The sequence below is a fragment of the Mesoplodon bidens genome (assembly GCF_964165515.1).
Source record: "Mesoplodon bidens genome assembly, chromosome: 14".
Lineage (NCBI taxonomy): Eukaryota > Metazoa > Chordata > Mammalia > Artiodactyla > Ziphiidae > Mesoplodon > Mesoplodon bidens.
The window spans coordinates 42,295,772-42,317,488 of NC_138170.1; the positions used below are offsets into that span (position 1 = coordinate 42,295,772).

General features: G+C 40.3%; 1 protein-coding gene across 6 annotated transcripts in view; it reads right to left on the reverse strand.

Moving 5' to 3' along the window:
• CCDC85A (coiled-coil domain containing 85A) overlaps positions 1 to 21,717 on the reverse strand; it is a 196,097-nt gene that overhangs the window by 37,157 nt on the left and 137,223 nt on the right. For 5 of the 6 annotated variants that reach the window (XM_081253638.1, XM_081253637.1, XM_081253641.1 and 2 more), the window contains exon 3: positions 5,400 to 5,476. The exons of the other annotated variant lie outside the window; for it this stretch is intronic. In XM_081253638.1, coding sequence (XP_081109764.1) covers positions 5,400 to 5,476 — 77 coding nt within the window. The remainder of the gene's footprint in view (positions 1 to 5,399; positions 5,477 to 21,717) is intronic. 6 annotated transcript variants of the gene reach the window in all.

Sequence of the window (21,717 nt, forward strand, 5' to 3'; positions counted from 1 at the left end):
CAGGCATAGGACACCAGGCACCTACACTGATGCTAGAAAACTTGCTCTAAAACCCTTGTCTCAAGAGGTGGGTGGTTTGTTCTGGAGAGGGTCTCTGAGGCCTAAAGGTCACACAGTGCTTTCCAAGCAGATGTTGGTGCCAGAGTATTAGAGGAAAAGACAGATTTCCCAGTAAGACTTGTAGCAAATGTACTTAATTGACTTGGATTTACAGCAAACTGCTTGCTTCTTGTCTTTAGCCCTCTCCATAATGCAAACTCCAAACTCAAAACAAGATAGGTGAAAATAGCTTTAAAAATATTAGTTTTTACCTTATGGTTGTATCTGAAAAGTAACTGATGTCTTCAAAGGATAGTATTATTTATACTAAAATCATCAGATAGGTATTCTTCACTATCCACTTTAAGATATTTTCTCCTTGAACAGACTGCATTGCAGACATAGCACATAAACATATTGGCTAGGTCTGGATTAAAAAACCTTTGTGACCATCAAGAAAAGGACAATGGAATGAGCAGAGAGATCCAAGCAAGGGTTTTGAATTTAGGCTAAAATATCAAGTGTCACTGGGAAATGCCTTGAAAACCACTACCGTATCTATGTTTCCCTACCCACCCGCCTCCAAATCATCTGAACGGAAAGACCTTCTCTGACCACATTCTGTTAAGTATGAATTTTTCATGCAGATATGGGTCTGTGGGTTTGTACAATAAAACTTTATGATTCTGAAGTAGCTGGGAAATAGGTCAGGGAGGAGAAGGCTCTAAAATGCATTTTTCTTTCATTTATGATACTGCGGCTTGAAGAACAATACTTCCCTTAAAAGCAGGAATAGAATAAACGTCTAACAAATCTTAGATGGCTAAGCAGATCCAATGTTAATTTTTAAGATAAGGGTTAAAAAAACAATTTGACAATGAGATAAAAATAGATTTAGCAGCTTACTTCCAGTGAATTAAGTTAATGGTATGAAATGATTGATGGAGGCACTGTGTGTACACTAGAAAGAACACGGAATAGGCCTGTGTCTTAGCCTGAGTCTGTCTGTAATCAGCTGTCTGCCCAGGACTATAAACCCAGACTCTGTGAACCTTATATGCTTTTTCTAAGGGAGGGGATTGTCCAATCTCCTATGTCAGGTTCTAGTCAGATTTGAAAATGAATGCCTTTTTATCCAGAGCAAGCTTGTGTTTATGTGTAAATATACCTGAGATAGAAATGTTGTTTTTAAATTTGATATGAAATTCCTTTACAGCTACAACCTTACACCATCTCAGGTCTGTAATTTATAAATGCTTACTTGTGACATTGTGGGTGACTTTACCTCATTGGATTTGAAAGTTAACAAAATTTCACAGCTAGCAGCTACATTTATTTAAGTAACACACAATCTTCATTTAGGGTTCATACTGTATTAAATATGTACACAGTGGAGCTGACAGACCAGTCTGAGCAGTTTGAGCATTACAGGTATGAGAGGGTAGATGCAATCGTGTGAAATATTTTAAACGTAATCTGTAAAAAATGCTCATGTTAGTTTATGTGTTCAAGGAAGATACTATCCCAGGTCCAGGTTATCTTTAGTGATCACTTATACCAACTTTCAAAAAAGCATTTTCAAGGTTAATCCTTGTTGTCTCCTATGACAGGATTTCCTTCTTTTTCAAAAGGCTGAACAATGATCCATTATATGTTTATGCCACATTTTCATTATCTATTCATCTGTTGATGTACCTTTAAAGTTGCTTCCACATCTTGGCTATGGTTAATAGTGCTGCAGTAGACACAGGAGTTTTAATGTCTCTTTGAGATCCTGATTGCAGTTCTTCTGGGTGACTATCTGGAAGTGGGATTGCTGGATCAAATGGCGATATTATGGCAAGAGAAATAAGCCAGTCACAGAAGGACAAATACCCCGTGATTCCACTTATATACGAGGTGTCTAACACAGTCAAACTCACAGAAGCCAAGAACAGAGTGGTGGTCGCCAGGGGCTAGGAGAGGGGCAGGGAGAGATGGAGAGTCACTAATCGGCACGCATAAACTTTCCATTATGCGAGTTGAGTAAGTTCTGGAGATCGGAAGTACGACATCACGCCTATAGATAACAACACTGTATTAGACGCTTAAAAAAATCTGTTAAGAGGGTAGACCTCATGTTGTCTTCCTCGCAAAATAAAAACAAAAGTAAAAAGGCATTTTCTTTTCAAATAATACCTAGCAAATAATACTGCATTTTCTGAAATTAATGAGAGCGTTCTGACTTTAAGATACCTTTGAAATATTGCGTTTACTAACTGGACGTACAGCGGAGCTCAGTGATCCTTGGAGGATGTTGCAAAGGCTGCGGCAGAGCCAAGAGCTCTGTGCTTACTAGGTGCTGACCTGCCACGGCATCCATACTGACATTTCATCCACGGCTTCTGTGAGCTCCTCTTCACCACCAGATAGAACCAAACTCAATCTTCACTGCATTTTTCTATCTATTTTCTAAAAAAAAAAACCCTTCTTTCTGGGACCTGGTAACTTCGCATGGGTATAAGACTGGACCCAAGCTTTAATTACACTTAGGCCTATGAAATACAAGAGCGGGGAGGAACCTTGTCATTTACACATCAAGAAATGGAAGCCTTTGCTCCTAACCAGAAGGATATCCACAAGCATCTATGACACTCATCCTGTTTATTTTTAAATATGTATTTCTAGAGCAAAGTTGTGACTTTCGGTTCATTATACACAGTTTTATATAAGGAATGAAAGTAAGCATTAAGGAAATTTCTTCAGGAAAAGGTTTTATGTAATTAGTCTAAATACTAAACTAACAGCAAAGGACCTTGCTACAGGTATCACAAAAGATATCTGATATACTTGGAATTCCAATTGCCAACTATATTCTTATTACTGTTTATCCAAAGATAAGTGGACATATTTTTATAAACTTGGGAGTAAAAAATAATACCTTCTAATCAAGGCACAGTGAACAAGCTCTTATAATTGGAAATCAAGTGTTCAGATACTGATACTAATTTATGCAAGGATGTCAACTTGTCACATTGAACTGACCTTGCAAATCAGCTCACATCATGCAGTCATAAATCCTTTCTGCAGGGAAATCTCACGATTATTTGTCTTAGTACCAATAAACATCTAAGAATAAATTACATATGTCTTTGTGCTAGTCGGCCCAAGTCTCAGAGTTCCACAAGGATTCACTTGACATGAGTCCCACTGCTCTAAGGTCCATTTACTGTTTTCCATCCTCAGATCTCACCTACTGTCCCTGTTCATTTCAGTTGTGTTTATACAATACAAGTAGTTGCAAATTGTGGTTCTATCATATCTATCTTAGCTATAAACGAAGGCAATGCTCTCAAATACAGAAATTTAACAGAAATAATGTTTATGAACTGAGATAGATATTTGTTGCATAAGTCCAATAGCATATTTCAAACAACAGATTTTCTTTGCATTAAAGTGCTTTGGACATGTAAAGAGCTGTTTAATTCTAAAACATTGTTTTTCCATTTTATCATCACTGAAATCAGCAAGAATTGGACATGGTATAATTGACAACATTTTTTTCTTTCTGAATAGTACACATGATAATGGTGCTTCTCACATCAATAACATCTTAGGTTCAATAAAACATGGTCTTTCTTAGCCATTTCTTGTGGGGAAAAACAACAACAACAACAACTATCTTCTTAGATAAAAAATAGCAATGCATTTAAAATTATACGAATTGGGAGAAAATAGTTTAATTTGGAAAGCGGTTTAATCTCTTCTACTCTTAACTATGCAAGCATTTAAATATGCACACACATATCAAGTATAGTTGAGGACTCTTCTGATTTCCCTTCAAGGCCTCTAACACTCACTTTCACAGATTTTTAAAAATCAATCTTATAATTATTTTTGTGCCTCTTTTTCAGTAAGACAGCACACATGCATTCATTCAATACTCAGTATGGGTTTCAATTCTCACTCAGAGAAAAACCAAGAAACATATCTCTTTTTTCCCTCTTTCTTGTCACTTACATTCCCAGTTGCCTGAGAGATGGTATAATCGTATATAAAATAATTACATCTTTTAGGTTTCTTGGAACAGAGACGTTAGATGTTGTCAGTTAAAGGTATTAGCACAGTCATACTCTGAATCCAATATAAAAGGGAAAATGGCAAAGAAATTAAAAAAATGAAAAGTATAGAAGAGCACAGGAAAAAACTCTACCAGTAGTGTTTTATTTCATAATGCAAATAATCCTTTCTGTCATCATGAGCATTGACATATGTACAGTTTGAGAAGGGTGAGAAATAGACTAATTTCATTTAACCTCGTGATTTCTAGCTGGATGGCTGGCCAGTGGAAGAAAGAGAGAGGCATTCCCACATGCAGTACCTGACAGCTCAAATCATCATCAGTGAGCAAAACTAGCTTAAAAGCGAAACAAGATTAAAAAGACCTAAAATATCTTTCCAAAGCCTTTGCATTAATTAAGTCTTTGTATTCATGTTTATATGTCTTCTCCTGAATTATAAACAGTCTTTGTCTTGACACTTAAACTGTTTACTAGCTGTTTGAGGTTTAATTTTCTCTTAGTCACTTATGAAATAGAAATAGTCACCAGAATGTAGAAAGAACACTAGTGACTAAATGCTGAGAAGACTCCTTTTTATGAAATATTAAAATACGTTAGTGTCTACCTGGCTGTCAAGGAAACCAAGCTAGAATGAGTAGATTTGTTCAACTCTTCAACAAAACATTTCCCAAGAACCACGATCTCAACCAACAACATTCTCACCAAGATATCAGCCCGTGGAAAAAGTTTTAACAGTAAAACATATGGCAAGGCATTAAATCCCAGAAAAAGTGCCATTTTACATTCATCGGGGAAAACAAATTAAGCCCCAAAGTAAAAACTGTCAATTACTGTGATTACTTTGTTGCACTGAAAGAGTTCAATTACATCACAAAGAATTTTAGAAAGTACTCATTTAATTAAAATATGAACTCTTCAAACTACCTACAGCTTTCCCTAGCTCATAAATGAGCACATTTTCCATTTAAATAAGAGTCCGTTCCCTATATTCACCAACAACATGCATGACGGATGTGAGCAGTACCATCAAAGCACTTTCTACTTCTCATTTTCTCTTTCTTCTTCCTTTCAAAATGATTTTACATTCATGTTTTAGACATCTGTGCCCTTTAGTATCACACTTAAGAAGCTGGACAATATGATGGGTAAGTGGTTGATTACGGAAAGTAATCATGCTCTACATTGATGAATGGCTGTTGACAAAATGATTTCTATCATGTAACTGAGACTTTAAATTCCACATAAAACGCTACAACTCAAATGACACTGACTAGCTATGAGCTTCTGGAAGTCACCCACCTGGGGCAGCATGCGATTTTCCTCCTCCAGCTGTCTTACTCTTGCCTCCAGCTGCCTAACATAGGACAAGGTTGATTCTAAAATTGAAAAGAAAGAACTCACATTATACACACAGGTCTTGTTTGGTACACTGTCAGGATGTTTCTGGCTCCATTTATTCAAATCAGGTAGTGACTACTTAATCTGATATTTAGAAAAAAAGATTTCTCCCCAGAAGAACAATAACAGAAGCCATTAAAACCATAAGCAGTCTGAACAACTGCACAGTGTTAAGGAGAGTCAGAGAAATTTACAGGTGGTTAAGACTGTAGGCGTCTGCACACCATGCAGCCTTCAGAACATTAGACACGTTGAAGACACTTATTCCCTCTTTTCTACTTATTTTGCGTATGTATTTTAAGCTTTCCCACACATAAGACTTTTTGTAACATTCATTATAACAGAGAAATTACAAGGTCTTTAAAAAAAAAAAGAAAATAAGAAGATATTTAAAATATCCAGCTCCCTTCATTTTCTCAATAAACTTTTCAAGTCTTAAGACCAATATTTTGTTCTTCTCACAAATCTATAGATAGTATGACTATACCTAGAGAACAGCTACAAAAGGGCTAAATAATGTTAGTCTGAATTTTGACTTTGATTTTCGCTGAGCATGACAGAGACTCAAGCTTTTCCCTATTTAGGTAAACCAGGGCAGACTTGAAGTTTGTTGTTTTCATTTCTTCAACAAGCTCAGGTGTGTGCTGACAGCTCAAAATCATCATCATGCTTAGTATCTGTTCCATAGCGAGAAACTCTCGATTTTATAGCTTTACATTATGAAAAAGTTCACACGTGGAGCAAAGTGGAGTTTTCGTTTTGAGGAACCATCTGACAGTGACTCTTCTTCATTAAATCCAAAATAATCAACTGCACAGCATCATACTGCAACACAGTTGCAATTCATTCATTATCCAAGAGCAAACATATTTCAGGTATAGTGAAATGTACATGACCGAAGAATCCCTCCAGAGCATATTTCCACAGTTAATTTTAAAGCAGCAGGTCATGTGTATGTTCCTCAGCCTCAAAAACACGAAAGAGCAAGAGGCAAGGCCAAGAAGGTCGTGCATTTTAGAAGGAAACATTTGGAGCCCCTAATAATCTGCAGTTAGGATGGATATGTATGCAAATGAATACCTTGATCTGAAATTCATCATGGAAACTCTTAATTTTTATATGGAAATTGGTTATATGAAACCAATTCCATTTTGTGACCTCCAAAGCAACAAGGTAACATTTTATTTTCTTAAAATACACAAGAAACTTCAGTCCTTAATTCACAAATGTAAAAATTAAGCTCATCCCTAACCGGTTTACAGCACGCCTGTTTTCACAAATGTTTGCAGAAACTCCCCATCACTAACATTAATATAACCATCCACTGATCTCACACCAATGGTGACGACTTGCCCTGAGCATTTCTCAACAAGACGGAAACACAAAGTAAAGGAAGCTGAAGACATTTGCTAGAAATATGCTCTCATTTTTTTAGCTCAGTGAAATGTTAAGTGTTTGCTTTATGTACTCTTCAAAAGGGAAAAAAAAAGTATTTGGCATAAATGAATAACCAACTTACTTATTTCATGAATCCGCTTTACTCTAGCAAATGAATAAGTGATTTGCTGATCATCAAAATGTGAATGTAGATTGCCTGATTTACAGTTTTGCAAGCTCCCCTCTCTACTCTAAAAAAACAACCACTTGATAAGGGTCATTCGAAAAGTTGCTCAGAAATAGTCTATTTAAACCATAAACAAATAAAATTCTTTTTTCCTTTGTTCACAATTTACACTGTATCTTTATTGTCCCTATACTGCATCATCCTTAAGGCTGTGATACTGAAAGCAGCCGAAATGACTCTATACAGAGTGATTCAGGTGACATTTGAAAAATGCCACTGAATGGATTTTAATTCAGTAACTATCTTCAGTCACTTTAATCTATTTCTCTTCTTTAAATCTTTGCAGTTTACATAGCTGATGGTTTCATTAAGCTTCTACTTACATTACGAAAGTCACATCATGTCAGTTCCCAAAAAGGGTAAGTTCTTGAAGTTGGAAAACATTCCTTAACTCCAATTTTTAATGTCAAGTTACAACAGATGAAGTTCAAATCTCTGTTTCAAAGCATTCACTGCAAATATGGGCAGGGACAGGAAATGATAGGGAAGATTTTTAGACAGGTAACGTAAAGAAAAAACAAATTAGCTCCAAGGTAAAGACAAAGCTAAGGAAAGTTTTGAGTTCATTTGCTCCACAAATATTTATTGCGTCACTGACGTGTGCTGGGCATTACGAGGGTTGGAATGAAGAAAAGGCCAGTTATTGCAAGTCCTAAGTTTCTCAGAATGCAAATTTCATTTTAGGATTACACACTCATGTGCTATGTTCCAGAAGTCCTGTTGTTCCAAGCTCACTCTCTTTTGCAATTATTATTTAACAATGAACAGATACGATGAATGAAAAAACACGTGTGTGTATGTGGTGGGGTGGGGTTTGGGGGACAGGAAGTATAGTTAATCTGCATGAATAAAAGAGAATTCACGCTGTTAGTTGTTTAATTCATCAAGACACTTTTTATATACTCCTTTTATATGGGAGTGGAGAAGGCAAACTTTTTTCTGGAATATACTGGAAGATCATCACTGGGTCCCCAAGTCCCTGTATGAAGAGCCATTGAGGAAACCATCCAATCCTTCAATTGTGACATGCGAGAAAAATAAACATTTGTTTTGTTAAACCCTCATGATTTCAAGATTTATTTGTTATTGCATCATAGAATACCCAAGCCCAACTACTAGTATATAACCAATAACGGGACAGAAAATATGTAAACATTTTAATAAAACATAATAAAGTATAAGAAATTCCACTTTAAAAAATACACCGCAGGGCTTCCCTGGTGGCTCAGTGGTTGAGAGTCCACCTGCCGATGCAGGGGACACGGGTTCGTGCCCCGGTCTGGGAAGATCCCACATGCCATGGAGTGGCTGGGCCCGTGAGCCATGGTCGCTGAGCCTGCGTGTCCAGAGCCTGTGCTCCGCAACGGGAGAGGCCACAACAGTGAGAGGCCCACGTACCGCAAAAAAAAAAAAAAAAAAAAAAAAATACACCGCAATCCACATCGCAGTCCTAGCTGATCATTAGAAAAAAAAGATAAAATCTTCTGTGTAAGAAAGAAAAGGAGCCCCTTGTGTGCTGGAATATATTTGACCATGTCTCCTACAATCCCTTCCCCAAGCTGCTGCTTCCTTTTCCTTCCTTACACAAGGACCTTCCAGAGTGGTGTCAACTATAAGATACACACTTCCATTACACCCAGGAAGTGTGGAGTACCACTGTGCTCCCAAGAGAAGTACATGACAAAAATTGGTGCTTTTATTATAAAGTGATACATACATGCATGTGCATGCACACACACAACTGCATTAGAATGTACTATCATTTGAACTGATCATTACATTTATACCAGTGGCTGACAGCTGTTAAAACAGATATCAGAATGTCATTTTGGCTTTCAGAACTCTGAGAATGAGGTTCCAAACGAAAATCAAGGCTCCTGCAGAAAACAGCCAATACTCTACATCAGGGGTACCCAGGAACCAGGAATCAGGCCTCACAGCAGGAGGAGAGCAGTGGGTGAGCGAGCGAAGCTTCATCTGTACTTAGCCCTTACAGCCGCTCCCCATAGCTGGCATTACCATCTGAGCCCCGCCTCCTGTCAGATCAGCAGTGGCATTAGATTCTCATAGGAGCGTGAACCCTACTGTGAACTGCGCATGCGAGGGATCTAGGTTGTGCGCTCCTTATAAGAATCTAATGCCTGATGATCTGAGGTGGAGCTGAGGCAGTTACGCTAGCGCTGGGGAGCGGCTGCAAATACAGATATCATTAGCAGAGAGGTTTGACTGCACGGAGACTATAATAAATCGCTTGCAGACTCATATCAAAACCCTATCAGTGCGACTTCCCTGGTGGCGCAGTGGTTAAGAATCCACCTGCCAATGCAAGGGACATGGGTTCGAGCCCTGGTCCGGGAAGATCCCATGTGCTGCGGAGCAACTAAGCCCATGTGCCACAACTACTGAGCCTGTGCTCTAGAGCCCATGAGCCACAACTACTGAGCCTGTGTGCCACAACTACTGAAGCCTGCGTGCCTAGAGCCTGTGCTCCGCAACAAGAGAAGCCACTGCAACGAGAAGCTCGCGTACCACAAGGAAGAATAGTCCCCGCTCGCCACAACTAGAGAAAGCCCATATGCAGCAACAAAGACCCAATGCAGCCAAAAAATAAATCAATAAATAAATTTATAACAAAACAAAACAAAACACTCTATCAGTGAGTGGCAAGTGAAAACAAGCTCAGGGCTCCCACTGATTCTGCATTATGGCGAGTTGTATAATTATTTCATTATATATTACAGTGTAATAATAATAGAAATAAAGTGCACAATAAATGTAATGCGCTTGAATCATCCCGAAACCATCCCCCCAACCCAGATCCCATCTGTGGAAAAATTGTCTTCCATGAAACGGGTCCCTCGTGCCAAAAAGGTTGGGGACCGCTGCTCTATGTAGATATACAATATATTAAAGAAGGATCCTATCTTCAAGAAGTATATAACCAGTTGAGGGGCGATAAGGAGGAAAAAAAAATAAAGCACTAGGTAATATGATATTCAGAGCTAAATCATGTGAAACAGGAGTACAAAAAGATCAATATTGGCTGCAGTTCTTCTGAAGGAGAAACTCGACTAATGGATCAACAGAAGCTTGAGAGACAGAGAGATGCTAGTAGAGCCACAGGACGGACAAGAATGATCCTCTTGTAAACAGGGAAGAGAGAAGGAATTCACATGAAGGAAGAGAGAGGGACATACTGGAAGCAGAAGGAGGAAAAGCCAAGTTGTGTCCCACATTCAGGGATCTAAAGAAGCCAATGTCGGGCTTCCCTGGTGGCGCAGTGGTTGAGAGTCCGCCTGCCGATGCAGGGGACACGGGTTCGTGCCCCTATCCCGGAAGATCCCACATGCCGCGGAGCGGCTGGGCCCGCGAGCCATGGCCGCGGAGCCTGTGTGTCCGGAGCCTGTGCTCCGCAACGGGAGAGGCCACAGCAGTGAGAGGCCCGCGTACAGCAAAAAAAAAAAAAAAAAAAAAAAAAAAAAAAAAAAAAAAAAAAAAAGAAGCCAATGTCAAATCACAGCTATGCAAATGGTGAGATTTGCTTTTAACTTCCCCCAAGGGCATTTTATTTCTCTTTCCTGGGAAATCTATGGACATCTGCACATTAGAAAAGCCAGGTTAAGCAAACAATACCATTGTGAAAATCCAATGACGTTCTCAAGAGGTTCTTTGGGTAAATCTTGGGCATGTTTTCAAAGCAGAAACCATTTTCTCCATGTATCTCACTTTTCTCTGAACCTACACGTAGAAGTTCACAGGACCTCTTGTAATAAAACAAGTATGAGAAACAGTCACAAGAATTCCACTAACACACATCTCATTGATTCCAATTTGAGAACTGGAATGTACCTAAGAGATTCCCTAATCCAACCTGTCCCCCATCCTGATTTATTTGGCAGATAAGAGAATAAAGCCCAGAAGGTAGTGAACTTGGCCTCTAACACTGGGGATTAGTTATACATATACATTCAAAAGATTCTGTTTCATTCCTGGGGCATCACAGGGATTCCCATCCTGGATCTTCTAATCACTAAGATGTCAAGCTTCTCACATAGACAGTTCAATTCTAACTTCTCCTTTTTTCTTCCTGATTTTAGATATTCTGGATGGACTTTTACCTTTAAAATAACTTGATATTCTCCTTGGACAATATCCTGGACTTGATTTCACTTCAATTTACCTGAAATGCATTCAATCATATAAAGTAGCTCGACTTACTTCTCTGCTAGTTTGAAAATACTCTGGTTGAAATAGTAAACCCTCTAATTTCCCCCTTGATTTCTAAAGCAGTGTTTCTCTCCCTAGGGGAATCCCATCCTTGAAATCAGCCAAGGATTACTCTGATTATTGTACATGAAAAGTTTACTGTTGATATTTGCAACTGTCTAAGGTTGGTCAAACTTCTGAGTAGTTTTGATCAGATGAAGTGCTGTCTGGTCTTCAAAATTTCAGGGCGAAAAATAAAACCTGGTAATGGTCCATTCTAAAACAAATTACAGCATCTGGAAGAATATAAAGGAGGACAATCATCTGGAAGACTATTGCTGCTGTGGGTTCATAGGTGTTAGCTTTTCTGTGACTGAGTTAGTCTCCCTCGGCCAGAGAGAGTCCAACAGTCACATGATTTCAAATCTGGAAGCAAATCTCTTTAATAAACCCCAACCTCTAAAGACACTGCTTGAATTAGTTCCAAATTAATCCCACCATCCACGGGCTTTTACACATTCCGAAGGAAAAGACTTCGAACTATATATTTAAAAAATTATTACTGTTCTAAAAGTGTTTCTCTTTCTTCCTCAGGCAAGCAAAGGTCAGCCTCCTACTTAGAATTTGTATGAGCTCCAGAAGTATAAGTGATTACATTTCTCACTATAATTTGATGCTTTACTTATTAAAAAAAAATCTTGTTGGCATCAGCAGTTTTGGATTTGCCTGGATATTTAACTCAGGCTGCTTTATTGGCAGAGGTAAAATTTTTAAATTTTTAATGGGAGCTTTAATTGTCCTAAGTAGGTAAAAAATGATGTCAGGTCTTGCTCTGGTCCATCATCTATGAAGCTAATTCTACTCTTGTCAGACCCTTCTCTCTGTGGCAATCTGAGAGAAATAGGAGATAGTTATTTTCTACCCGGTCCTCCCATGTACAAACCTGTTCACTGTTATTCACTGGCCCCAACCTAGCTCTGGGTCTCTGCCCACACCTTCCCTTGCCAAATAATCATTCTCAGCCTAGTCCATACTCCTTATTTCTCTATGCATGTTATGAAAAACAGCCTTCTAATAATTAGAATATCCAAAGATTAGAATATACTGCTTCAGATGATAATGTGATTCGTGTTCTTGGAAATGCTTGGAGAACGCTCAATGAGATGCTGCAAAGATTTCTACCTGTGTGTGCTGCTGGGCTAGTCCCTTTACCTCTGAAGATCAATAATTCTACAGTTTTAAATTCTGCTCCCTCCATAAATCTCTTTCATTTTCCTTATCATTTGCCAAGAAATCATATACTGAGTGCCTTGTGGTGTTCCTTTACCTAGTTGTCTGTATGTTATTTTCATGTTTTCATTTTTTGCCCAAATATGCTACTTGAAAATATTCCCTTAAACCCTACACAGTGACTGTTGGTGTTTCCCGTAGGGATTTAATACATATTTATTGACTTCCTGTAATATCAAGACTTGGTCTTCACCCAATACTGATTATCTGCTGTGTGCCAGACACTGTTCTAGATCATGGAGATACAGCACCAAGCAAAAGTGATAAGGTCTGTGCATTCACAGAGTGCACATTCCAAAGAGGAAGACCGACAATGGAGAGCAAACATGTGAAGGCAACATGCGCAATAAAGGCAACGAAATAGAGAACTAGCAGAGTTGAGCGGAAGTCCAGCTCCATTAGGGAGCGTGGCCTAGAAGAGCTCTCTGGGGACTACAGCCTGCAAATGAGCCAACTATGCAAAGAGCTTGGAGAAGAGAGTTCTAGGCATCGGGAAAGGGGGGTGCACAGGCCCTGGCTGGGAAGACTCCTCTGCTGGAATCCAGCTGTGACGGGGGAAGGGACAGCAGCTTGAAACTGGGATCTGCCTGGTCCCCTTCCTCCACTACTTAAATTTTTTTTTTTTTTTTTTTTTTGCGGTACTGGGGCCTCTCACTGCTGTGGCCTCTCCCGTTGTGGAGCACAGGCTCCGGACGCGCAGGCTCAGCGGCCATGGCTCACGGGCCCAGCCGCTACACGGCATGTGGGATCTTCCTGGACCGGGGCACGAACCCGTGTCCCCTGCATCAGCAGGCGAACTCTCAACCACTGCGCCACCAGGGAAGCCCCACTACTCAAATTTTTAAAAAACCTTGTGCTCCCTTTGGCTGTTTACACTTCAACCTAGACTTTAACCCTTTGACTATTAGTTTTTCTTTGTGACAAAAACCTTAGCATTACATTTGGTTCCACCCTCTCACATGCCCCACTTCCCATCCATTGGGAAATTCTGTTGACTCTGCCTCCAAGATATCCTGAAAATCCAGCCTCCCACTAGTCTCCTAACAGGTGTCCTCACTTCTATCTTTGCCTCCTCTCCCAGGTCTACTATCATTCAAAGTCTATTTCAAACCCATGGCAGCCAGGGTTTTCCTTCTAAAATGCTAAGTCTGATCACGTCATTCTCCAGAACCACGCAGGAGCTCGCCATTTTGCTCCATATAAAAGTCAAGGTCCTTAAAAAGGCCAGCAGGGCCCCATGTAATCTGGGGACCTGGTGCTTTTCTGACTTCATGACGTCACACCTCTGCTCCAGCCACAAGGCCTCCTTTCTGCTCCTGGACACCCCAGGCATACACGAGCTTTAGTCGTCCACACTCTCTGGACTGCTTTTCCCCCAGGGAGCTGCTTGGCCAATTTCCTCACTCTTAACAAGTCTTTGTCCAGATCTCAGCTTCTCAGTGAGACCAAGTCCTCTTCGTTTAATCCTGTAAACTACCCCCACCTCCGCCCCACATTCTCCTGATCTCCTTTGGCCTGCTGTACTTCTTTATTTTTCTTCAAAATACTTTATCACTTTCTGTCATATAAATTAGCTTGTTCATATATTATGTTTATTGTATAAGCCCTGTCTCTCTCCATCAGAATGTCAACTCCACAAGGCAGGGATCTTTGCCTGTTGTGTTGAGTGATGTACTCCAAGTGCCTAGAATAGTTATTGAATGAGTCAATCAACCCATTACACAGATGGTGCCCTGAAAAGAAATTATTTCATAGTACAGGTCTACAATTGTCAATCACTCCAGGTAAGACTGGATTTGTGTCTGAATGGAGCCTAATATCAATTCTGTTGTGCCAGTGAACATGAAGAACATTCTAGAGAACATTAAACTTTGGATGGAAACATTGGGGAGGTTCTCAAATTAAGTCAGGTCTAATCACTGGTGGGTAATTTCAATAAGAAAATCTGGGGACTTCCCTGGTGGTCCAGTGGTTAAGAATCCACCTTCCAATGCAGGGGACGTGGGTTCAATCCCTGGTCGGGGAACTAAGATCCCACATGCCGCAGGGCAACTAAGCCCGCGCACCGCAATGAAAGATCCCACATGCTGCAATGAAGATCCTGTGTGCCACAACTAAGACCCGACATAACCAAATAAAAAGAAAAAATAAATGAATAAATAAAATCTGAAATGTGTTTTCACCAGGCTCAAAAAAAAAATGTCTTATGGGGGGGGTGGCACATGGTGGGGGGAAGGCGAGGAGGAAAGAGAAGGGAGAATACAAAGAGGGATAAAGAGAAAGAGACAGACATAAACAGTTACGGGAAATGTGCAAAACATGAACCATTTCTGCCACTAACATCTTGGAATACAATATAAATGCCTTCATCTGGACATCTGCTTAAGTTGATAAGGTTCCCCCTTTTGGTTAGAAATACCACTGGAAGGAATTTAAACTTCACCTGGACATTCTCCTTCCAGACACTCCCTGCGAGGGAGTGGTGTACCGAGGGGGAGGGCACAGGAGCAAGCATAGCTGTGGGGCACAGGGCAGGTGCCAGCTGGGCCCTGACTGAGGGTCTCTGAGCTGTGAGAGAGCAGCCTGAGGAGGGCGGAGAGCAGTGGTCCGTTCAAAACAGGTTATGTTTCTTCGTGAAGAGAAAAACCTGTCATTTCAAAGGAAAAGGAAACAGAGCAATGTGCTGTCCTGTTTATTAGAATGAAAGCTGGAAATACTGTATCCTTTTCCAAGAATGCTTTGACAGAAAAGAATCACGAGTGTTATTCCTCTAGTGCCAGGCAAGTGGTATGTTTTTGGAAACAGTCCAGATTGTTTTCACTTATTATTTTCTATAAAAGAGTAAATATAATAGTTAAATGGATATTGAAATCCAATGATTTGCACATAAACCAATTTAGAAAACAGAAAAGAAAATCAGGGTCTATGTCCTACCTTTGTTCTAGAAAATAATTACCAAAAAATTTTCAAGTTTCTCCTCTTTCCAAATGAGAGTGTTTTTAAAATGGGAGAGAATGGCATTTTGTTGCCTATTGGCTATCATCCACCTGTACCTCTTCCTTGGGAATTGGCACCTGGTTGTTTCAGCTTCCATTTCTCTCTAGAAGCCAGAGGCTCCATGTGGCAAGGCCTTGCCTTATAGTTACTTTCCGAGCTGTCCTATGATTCGCATAGCTGCTATGTGCTAGAAGGTGTCCTGTAAATTTCTGATGAACGAATGTCCTCAACATTCGGTTCCCAACTGCTCTGGCTGCTACTCCAAGTTTGTTGCTCCCCGAACAGTTTCAAACAGTTAACTCAAAATGCAGTCAGATTTCCACCAAAAAATCACACAATAGCAAGCCATCGAAACTGAACTCTGGCTTAGAGGAAATTTGTGTGCCCTAAAATTGCCTTCACTTTGACTTTTCCCTTTGAAAGCGTCAACTCCATGAAGGAGACACTAGGTAAGTAGCATTGAACTGGCCTAAAGGACTGGGGACTCTATGGAAAATATTTCAAACTCTAAAGAGCTGTTTAGCATGAGCACCATTTTAACAGCTATTCAGGGTTAAAACGTGTCTTACTTTCCATTGTTATGTTGCTGCTGCTGCTGTTGTTATTTCCCAGAGAAAATGCTGCCTTTTCCCAATGCCAGAGGATAAAAATTGATGCCATTTTAAGAAATGTAATAATTTCCTTCAGTGTATGCGGCCCCCTTGTACGTGCATCTTGTCAGCATTGTCAACGAACAAGGAAGCAAATCTATAAGAAAACAAATTTTATAGACAGTAAGTCTATAAAAATTTTATTTTCTCTTAGGATAATTATTTTGACTTTTTATGTATATTTAGATATTTTTAGAAGCCTATGCACAGTTTTTTTTACTGTCATACATGGCAGCAAAATAAAAATATTTTTTATCATATTGTACAGCAAAGTGTCATTAATCTGGATTCTATCAATTGGGAATTCACAAAAATGTTGTTCAATTCAGCCTATATATACTCTCTGCAGTGGCTACGAAACAGTAGCTGGCAAAACCACCTCATAGTGTAACAATTAAGGAATAGTTGCCTTACATAAGAAAAGCAAAGTTTTCACAATGTTTTAGCATTATCTATCCATACACAAAGTGATACAAACAGATAATGGATGAATGCAGTTAGATAATGGATAAGTATAGTTAGTTTAGATAAACAAAATGGGAAAGACCACATACTGTGGAACTTTTTTTGTTGTTAGCTATTTTAGCATGTATTAACAAGCCCTTTGTAATCAGTCAGTTAACATACATTCATTGAGCACTTACTATGCGTTAGACACTCTTTCATGTGCTATAGACAGTCCACTGAAAACAAACAAAAAGGGCTCCCCTGCTCATGGAACACTCTAATACAGAAGACAGACAAGACAGACAGACATGCAGACACACACATAAATAAGCACACTGCTCCCCTGTACACCCTCCACCACTTTAGCTTAGATCGAGATCATCTGAGAAGATCTGAGGCATTCAACTTGAAACTTGAATGCAAAGATTCTGGGAACGAACTCTACAAACAGCAAGAACAGAATTTTCAAAGTCCCCGAGATGGAAATGAGCCACAGGCGCTCAAAGAAAAGAAAGAAGACTGAAGTGGCCAGAAAGAAGTGAGGAAAGTGAGGGGAGATGAAGTTAGAGCAGCAGAGACAAGACCCATGGTGTCAGTGAACCCGTGTAAGGAGTTGGGATTTTGTACTGTTTGGAATGGGGAGCGACTGGGGAAAAGGGGGATTGGTACATTCCACTGGCACCATCTGATGTATACTTTAAAAGGATCGTCTTGGCTGCTCTGTGAAAGACAGAGAAAAATAGGATGAGAGTGAAGTTTGGGGGATGATTGAGGGGACCTCTGTAGGAGGTGGGCTGAGAGGTGACTGTGGGTTGTGAAGGAGCCATAGCCGTGGTGCACAGAGAAGTGGTCACATTCAACAAGCCTCCTGCAGAAAGAGACTAAGGACAAAGCATAGCTATGGAGCAAATGTGAGGTCTTACGAAGAAAAGGAATCGAAGATAATGGCTACCTTTCCGGCAAAGGCAACCAGGGGATGGGGAGATGGCTTGGAGATGGAGCAGGAGTGGGGTTTGAAATCAAGAATTCTATTTTGTTCATGTCAGGCTTAATATTTCTACCGGACATCTAAGGCAAGACCCAGAGTAGGCAGTTAAATATATGACTCTGCAGCTCCGAGAAGGGATATGGGGTAGTTTAAATGTGGAAGTCCCCAGTAGAGAGCTGCTGTCCAAAGCCTGTGGTTTGGAGAAGGGTCTGAATAGAGAAGCCTGGTGGAGGGGAAGAGCCACAGGGCAGGTGCACAGCCACAACCCCCGCCTCACCAGCCTGGAGCCTCAGAAAGCTAAGCAAGCACCCAGCTGGCCTTTGTAGACACGACCACAGAGCTGTGTATCTTCTGCTCAGGTACCTTTTAATTAGATCTCTCCCTCTCTCCTTTACTCTCACTGTGTTTCATTCCCAAATCCAATCCTCCCACTTTGCTTTCCTCCGGCTGCCCCCTTTCAGCATGCCTCTCTTTCTCCTCCTCTTGGGGCCCCTTGCCCTCCCACAGTAATTTTGGAAGGAGTAAAGTAAAGCACAGTGGCTAAGTGCTAGCTCTGTGGGTTTCAGTTTTCATGCAAATACACATACAGAAATAGATGATCTTTAAGACCCACAATTCCTGGGTTACGATTATCATGTGTTTTACCGTAATCCATATTAGTGGTTTAACCGCTAAAGGCAGCTAAGATAAGATTTCTAATAGTATATGTAAGTTATGCTGCTCTTCTTTCATTTGTTCATTAAGCAAACATTTATAGACTATCTACCATGCACAAAGCCTTGGAGAAGCAGAGAATATTTAAGATGATGTTCTTACGTTCTGAGAAAGGGAAGAAAGCACACTCATGCGACAGATGTATACCAGTTCTGATTAGGGCAGTTAAACATGTTTAAGTGAAGCTTACAAACATTTAAAAATTCTATTCTTTAAGAACATCTACCCTTACAGATTTCTTTCCTCAACTGTGTACTTAAAAACTCCTTCCACTAAAGAAAGTTACAAGGCTAAGAAAAAAAAGACTTATCTCAATACAACAGAATATTAGTTGATGACATTGATGAGAACAAATTACTGAATGTTTGCAAAAACAAGAGGCCAAAAAAACTATAAAAGCACTACTTAATCTAAGCATTTTATTTGACAATGGTATTCTAAACTTAAGATATCAAGCTTCTTTTTTTTCCACCACTGGAAAAATTGTAATGGGAAATAAATCTCAAAAGTCCTATTAAACACAGCCAACACAGGGCACCCTGGATGTGTTCACACTGGTTTTCATGCCCTTTGATTTTAGAGACACTTGACCATAGTGCAGGAGGGAGGGCAAGTTCTGGCCAGGAAAACTCCTGCTGACCTCAAAGTTCCTTTGGGCTCTTCTCCATTCCCAAGGATTCGATCATTTTGCCTTCACTAAACAGTTATTAGGCAACAACAGACTAATCAATGTGGTCAAGCAAGTATGTCAGATGACACACATAATGCCTAATAACTTTAATTTGATTTAGCATGTATCAAGCACTTCGCTAAAGAGGCATAGGCATTTTTCACGTGCACTAATGCATTTGATCCTCACTGTGAAACTAAGAAGCAGGTATTTATTATTCCCATCTTAGAGATGAAAGATTGAGGCTTAGAGGTGTTGAGTAACTCCTTAAACTCACAAAGCTAGTAGAGTGCAATTCTGGACCTCAAAGCCCACTCCTCACTGCTGGAGAGCACAGACTCTGCAAAGAGGCAGAGGGAAGGCCAAATTAAGCAATGGCCAAAGAGGGAGATCAGCACCGATAGAGTCTGATTGATTTAAAGTCTCTTCCTCGTCGTTACACTTGAACGCTACACCATCACTCAATGGATGCATTTGCTGAAAGAAAACTCTGTTTTCCCTAAGATACAAAAAAAATACATCACCCCTTCAATTCATACGGTTGTTCCTTCAAGTAAACAAGAGTCAGCCAAAGTGAAGGCAGCAAGTTTCACAGTCAACAACCACCAAACCATCCCCAGCTAAGTACCTGGATCTGCAAAGTCGTTAGTGGGCTTCATAAATATAGGTGCCATTCACAATGCAATCGTTGGACAATTTCACAAACTTCTTACAATTCAGAAACGTACAGGCTTAGAAGAAAATACTGGACAAAGGCAAAGAGCAGATTCTTCTGGCTAATGTCTAATCTGAGTTGTTTTCAAAGCAGCTGCTTTCCTGGATTCTCTTCTGAACAGTTGGGGAACCCAATGAAATGTTCACTCTGCTTAATTTAATCTCACGGCTACCAATGCTGTTTAACCTTCTTCCTGGTGATAATAAAAGAGAATTTTTTTTTTTTTTTTTTTTTCAATACGTGGGCCTCTCACCGTTGTGGCCTCTCCCGCCGTGGAGCACAGGCTCTGGACGCGCAGGCCCAGCGGCCACGGCTCACGGGCCCAACCGCTCCGCGGCACGTGGGATCCTCCCAGACCAGGGCACGAACTCGTGTCCCCTGCATTGGCAGGCGGACCCTCAACCACTGCGCCACCAGGGAAGCCCAATAAAAGAGAATTTGATGTATTGTATATCACTTAACAGAAGTACCCAGGAACATTAAGGTAGAATAAAACAACAGGCCCACGGCCCATGTAAATTCAAATCCATGGAAAATGATGGACGCCTCTTACATCTACAAATGTATGTATCTTTCCATAATGCCCTTTTTAATGAACTGACTTATAAAGAGATTAACCTTCTTAGTCTAAATAGCAACTCACTCGAAATTTATTTTCCTGTTGTTGTCTGTGCAGGGGTAACTGAGAGAGAATTCAGTCTATCATCAAGAGACACCAACTTCTCTTATCCTATCCCTGCTATCAAGCTAAGAATCTAGCTCCTAATATACATGGAGAAATATGAATTACTCAGGGCTTCCCTGGTGGCGCAGTGGTTGAGAGTCCGCCTGCTGATGCAGGGGACACGGGTTCGTGCCCCAGTCAGGGAAGATCCCACATGCCGCAGAGCGGCTGGGCCCGTGAGCCATGGCTGCTGAGCCTGCGCGTCTGGAGCCTGTGCCCCTCAACGGGAGAGGCCACGGCAGTGAGAGGCCCGCGTACCGAAAAAAAAAAAAAAAAAGAATTACTCAGAAGAAGTACACATAATTCTGAAGATAGTGCTCAATTCTGTGAAAATAAATTCCAATCAGCTTTATTTTTTTTAGCGGCCTAGAAAAAATACTTGCTTTGTAATCACCACCATCACTAGGTATTTGATACATACGCAAGGAGGAAAAACATTTTAAAAGTTTAGTCAAGTCTTCCACATCAGAACAGACAAGGTTCTAGCCCAGGAAGGAAATACCAAATGGAACCTTCTCATACCCACAGAATCAGGATACCTTTTACCACCATCTGCTCACTCAGATTTCAACAGCAAGCAGATGGTACAGTAGTTTGAAAGTTAACTTCAACAGGGCATCTCCCTGGAGCTCTAACCAGAACCCTTGACAGGGGAAGGATTCAGCTTTTTACACTTTCAGAAGCTAAGGTCTGTCTTCCGTTCCGTTCTCAGCACCTGGGTTCTACACTCACTGTCCAGTCACTTTGTGTGTGGGGTCCAGTGACCTCCCTAACCACTCTCCAGGACATTCCACAGGGTCCTGGTCTCTGGTACTTGAGTCTTCTGCATGCTTATTGTTTCTTTTATCATGTTGTCTTCCACATATTTTATTCCACTTTAATCAGCACCTGAAAATATGCAATCTTTGTTTACTTCAAAAACAACCTTTGTCAAGAGTTCATGTGGTCTTTTAAAAACTTGTCTGGCTCTTAAAAGTTACCCTTAAATCAAAGGTTTTTAACTTTTTAAAAAAGCTCTTAATTTAGGCTACTGGTTTATATATTTTTATGCAATGTTTTTTACAGTAAAATGGAGCATGTTGGATCCAAAGTCTTAGGATATTCTTTCCTGGACAAAGGATTGTGGTCTAGGGGTTAGAAGACTCTGCCTGACTCTGCCCAACCTGCAGGACTCTTGAGAAGCTGCACACTATG